The sequence below is a fragment of the Ctenocephalides felis genome, unplaced genomic scaffold (assembly GCF_003426905.1).
Source record: "Ctenocephalides felis isolate EL2017-DRISC unplaced genomic scaffold, ASM342690v1 CF-g0.4_SCAFFOLD_01886, whole genome shotgun sequence".
Classification (NCBI taxonomy): Eukaryota; Metazoa; Arthropoda; class Insecta; order Siphonaptera; family Pulicidae; genus Ctenocephalides; species Ctenocephalides felis.
Window position 1 is genome coordinate 68,226,009 of NW_020538040.1, and position 5,347 is coordinate 68,231,355.

General features: G+C 29.3%; 1 protein-coding gene across 1 annotated transcript; it reads left to right on the top strand.

The window, feature by feature from the left end:
• Positions 1–1,667: 1,667 nt before the first annotated feature.
• LOC113375253 lies at positions 1,668–2,563 on the top strand. The gene is made up of 3 exons (XM_026615196.1): positions 1,668–2,088; positions 2,151–2,335; positions 2,417–2,563. The coding sequence occupies exons 1-3, from the start codon at positions 1,668–1,670 to the stop codon at positions 2,561–2,563; spliced, it is 753 nt and encodes a 250-aa protein (XP_026470981.1).
• Positions 2,564–5,347: the final 2,784 nt, after the last annotated feature.

Sequence of the window (5,347 nt, forward strand, 5' to 3'; positions counted from 1 at the left end):
ACTCAAATGATAAACAAAATGGTGAAGCACTAACGATATCTGCGACCAAGGATGAGCTTTTTTTTACTTTCAATTATAGGAAAGTTCACATGTGATGTTTAAAAAAATTATCAAAGCTAGTAATAAAATGTAATAGCACTATAATAGTAATGTAACAGTATATCAAACTAATATGCAGTTTTATTCCATTTTCTGTAGTTTTGCACTCACCATAATCAACATTATATTTTCGGACTAATGGTTTGAGTTATGTTTTTTAATAAGTTACAAAAATTTACAGCACACAAAAATAATTACTTTATAATTGTTGAATATACACATTAATATAAGATGAGCTGCAAAATTAATCTTGACTCCATGGTGAATAAATATTATAGAACAGCCCACATGGATTTAATTAGAGGTTAAGTGGTTTATAAATATTCTTATGTGTCCAAATATTTGAGTTCACGAATACTATACAGATGGCACAAGAATTTACTTAATGACGTATGTTAATAACAAATATAAGAAACCTTTAATTAGAGTGCGCTCTATCTAAATGTTTATGTTAAGAGCTAATACTATTAAAGATTCATTTTTTATTAATTATAAGCATTGGCGCCCTTGAGAGCAATGAAATTCAAAAATGTCCTTGTTAAAGACCACCTCAATATATATATATATATATATATATATATATATATATATATACAGGGTCGCGAATTCTAGCCCGCGTCCATTTTCATTTGGATATAGATGAAAAATGTTTCCATTTGAAAATAAGCCCATCTCGGGCACTGCGGTGTGAAATGGCAATGGGAAATATTTCACAATATTCTTTCCTCATTGCCAGATGTCTTAACATTCTGGCAAAAATAAAGTTGTTATTAAGTACAAATAAAATAGAAAGAAAAAATATTATAGAAATATATTATACATAACATAATTTTACTTAGTATACTTAATTTAAAATCTCAAGAGAAAAAAAAACATTTATACAATGATGATTTTGCCATCATTGCCGGTATTTATGGATCATACAATTTTTTTCGATATTTCTTGGAAAATTAATGAATGATGTTATAGTTATACACCGATTTATAATACCATTATAAGCATAACAATAATAAAGTAAGTGCACTTACTTTAAAATTATTAGATCTCATCAATTACGTACTGACTAATTTTTTATTGTCTAGGACTCCTCTTTATTGCATTATTAAAATATTATCTTAAATAATAGATCTGGCAATTGAAAATAATATGCTTATTGAAAAATGAAATTTAGCAAATAGTTAACAATTGGTATTCAATCTTCTACTTCACAATTAGTGGGTGATTCTATATAACATATTGGGGATGAATGACGAAATATTAATATTCACACAAATAAATTTTATTTTTTATTTTAATATATGGTTATTTTTTTGTATCTTATAGGCATACAGTTTAACTTTTTATTTCAAAATTTACTTTCGTTGCCCATTAGACACAAGTGTCTCATTTGAAGCACGACTCGCGCATATTAAATGAGACATCAACAGCGTGATATGCTCCTTCCCAAAGACAACACACGGACAGAATAGGAAACATATAAAAGAGCACATTATATTATTGATACTCATTCTTTCATTGTATGCCTTATCATTCAGACAAAACCCAAAATCCAAAATTTGTATGCCAAAATGACAAAGCTTTTATTATCATTTGTTGTGATTAGTGCTTTGACTTTTTCAGTAAATTCTGAAAAGTCCGCGATTTCTGTTGCTCAGGACATGTACACGGATTGTTTGGAACGATTATCATTCAGTTGTGTTAAACCTAAAGCTCTGTCTTGGTTAAGTAATGTTTATGATAGTGATGTTATCAAGATCACAGATAATTTGCTGATAGTGAAAACTGAAAATAATCAAGAAAGATCTATGCATGATACAAAATTCGCGATAGTCCATGCAGTGGAAAATTTCTTAGAAACGCACTCGTTGAAAATTCTCGTTCCCGAAGAGTTGAAGCAAGAAGCAAACCAAGTGTATTTTGCAAGGAGTTTGATTGGAAACGCAGAAGATATCGATGTTCCTCTAGCTGAGAAGTCGAGCGTTGGTGAAGGTATGGGTAAAAACTTACGAGATGCACACCATATATTTTTATTTAAATAAATTGTTTTACAGGAAGGTCTAGCTTTGTCAAAAAAGTAGTGATACCTTTCGTGTTGGGATTGAAATTCAAAGCTTCAGTTATTGTACCATTAGCATTAGCTTTGATTGCTCTCAAAACGTGGAAAGCTTTGACTTTAGGACTTTTGTCTTTGGTCTTATCTGCAGCCATGGCTTTGTTCAAATTAACGAAACCAAAGGTAACAAAATAATATAAATATATTATTTATATAGAAATTAGAATAAATCCAGAAATTAATCGTTTCTTATTTTAACTCTAGGTTGTCAATTACGAGGTAGTTCACTATCCCCAGCATGTAGAACATCATGTTGATCATCATGCTCACAGTGGTTGGGACAACCAAGGACATGGAGGATATGCAAGAAGTTTGGATGCTCAACAACTCGCTTATAGTGCCCATGTTTAAAACGACGTCATTAAATTATTTGCGAATAATACCATTGTATAAATTATTTATGTATTTATATGTAAATTATTTTTGTTATAAGAAAAAATAGAACATTAAAACAAATTGTTTCATTGAGATCAATAAATATGTTTGTACATATCTCAAAATTCTGCAGTGTTAATATGGTATCTAATTTCCTGTTGTCTCACAATCAGGGGCGTAACTACCGCCGTATCAGCCGTATCAATGATATGGGGCCCCCGAGCCAGGGAGGCCCGCGACGACCACAATCAGAAAGCAAAACTTTTTTTAAATTTAATCATTTTAACGTAGTTCACATTTTCTTTTGTTATCAAAAGGTATTGAATTTCAACTTGTAAGCTAACTCTAGCAATCAATTCAATTAGTAAAGTTTTTGCACATACGATAAGTTTAATATTCTTGTTATCAAATCTATAAAATTAATCCAGTTTATACATTCTTCATCAAAAATTGGAATTTTGAAAGTTATATTTATAACATTTTTATATTTGTTTTTGTTACTACTTGAATTGTCTGCTTGACGAGCATAGTTGACGGGTAAGTTTAATAGTCAGATTTTGATAAATATGATCAACTAAATCATTTTCAGATTTCTTTCTTCACTGTTTCAAATTATTAGTTTCATTTCTAGAATTTTACAATATGACAGTAATGACTTATGAAAAACTAGCATTTTATTAGGTAATCTTTTGAATAGACTGTGCAAATTAAAAATTTAGTAAATTAGTTTACTGAAGAAGTCGAAATAGACAAAAGACAAAAGATAATGAAGCGTTATTATGATGAGTTATCACAAGTTATTATGATGAGTTATCACAATATGAGAGAATTTTTGACCCAAAATCTTATTTTAGTGTATACTGTTTCTGTTTGGTTATATTGATTTCACAAACCAAACAAAAGTTTCAAAAACTTTGCGACGTAAATAGTATCATTTGCCTTTTTGTAATGGAGAATTATTAAACGTTTCCGGCAATCTGTCGACTGAATTACAATAAAGAAATACTAAAAAAATATCTCATAAGATCATGGCCAATTGATGGCTAGAAATAGGTTTGGATTCAAAAATCTAAGAAATGCGATGGATGCATTATAGGTGCATCCAGATTTCCCAACGAAATAGCATGCATTTTTCAACTGCTAAAAGAAAATTTTAAAATTGAAACTAATCAAAAATTACGTAAAAACTTTAGGACATAAATATCTACCAGACCTGAATATTCCTAGTGACAGAATCTTTATAAATTTTAGAGATCATTAAATAATTTAATTTTTCATAAGCAGTTCAAAGAAAGTGAATATATATCAGGAATCATTTGTGAAAAATTTAGAACATGAGAGAAAATTAGATAGATAAATAATAGAAATGATAAATAAATATTCTTTTAATTTTATGTATTTTTATATGTTGTAGAAAAAATTCTTCTTAAGGGGGGCCCCCAAACAAATTTTGATACGGGGCCCCGCCAAGGCACGCTACGCCCCTGCTCACAATCAGTATTTTTTTGGTTTAAAATCAGTTAATTTTATTTTCAATAATTAAATTATTTCTATTAAAAGAATAATTATATATATATATATATATATATATATATATATATATATTCTGAAGCACTCGGCTATTTAACTGCATCATTTGGAAAAACGTAGGACGTTGTTCCAAACTTCAATGATAAACATTTTTATAACTAATTTATTTTTTGAAGGTTTATAGTATTTCAGATTACTCGTTAATTAACATTTTGCTTAAAGATTAATCCTTCGTTAATTAGTAATTATTCACAGAAATATTTAAATACATTTATTTAAATCGTCAAAATATTTCTTTCTGTGAATAATTACGCAGAAACGACCCAGTAGGTCATTACTATAAACTAATTAGCCCGATTCCCAACTGATATCTTTCGAAATGTTTCTGATTTCTAAAACAAGTTTAAAATTATTGGCGAATTCTAATTACAAAAACTCGTCCAGGCCATTTCTCATCGAACTCCTTTTAAAATTTTCAGATCGGTGCAGCCGTTTTTGAGAAAACGTCCACTAACATATTTTGGCTGATACACATACTCACATACCTTTTCCAATTTTGGTGTCAAATGATGCATATCGGATTTTCAGACGAAAACATGAACTTCGGAAGTTTGAACAATGTAAACAAGTTACATTACATGAGGAGCATTTTAAATGAAGATGTTGCATGCCCTACGCCAGAGACAAAGGTTTTCAAAGCGAAAAGGATTCCAAATTAGCGCAAAAGTTATCTTCACAAAAATGGCAAATCTACTTAATAAATATATGTAAGTTGGAATTTAAGGAAGTCATCAAATTGTTTCTTTACCAGTTAGTTGGAATATTATCAAAAAGAGAAGTGTTATGAAAGGCTATAGTATGTAGCGTTTATGTTTATTTATCTATGGTTTGGCATATAAAATGGTACTAAAAACTGACAAAATGCTATGTATTTGCAGTCAGATATCACAAACATGCACTTACGCATCTTCGAATATATCATATTTTCATATTGGCCAGACACTTATGAAAAGTTTGTCGGTTATCTACGTTAGATTTTTTATCTAAAACGCCTGACTGTACATCAACCACAAGCCCTTTGAACCTTCATCTATAAGTTTTTATTATCATTATAATAAACTAGTGGTGTATGGCATCGTGCCTTAAGGCAAATGACTGAAACTTCTCGTACCAAAAATTAAATTTATATATATATATATATATATATATGTTTTAAACTTTGAAAAAATT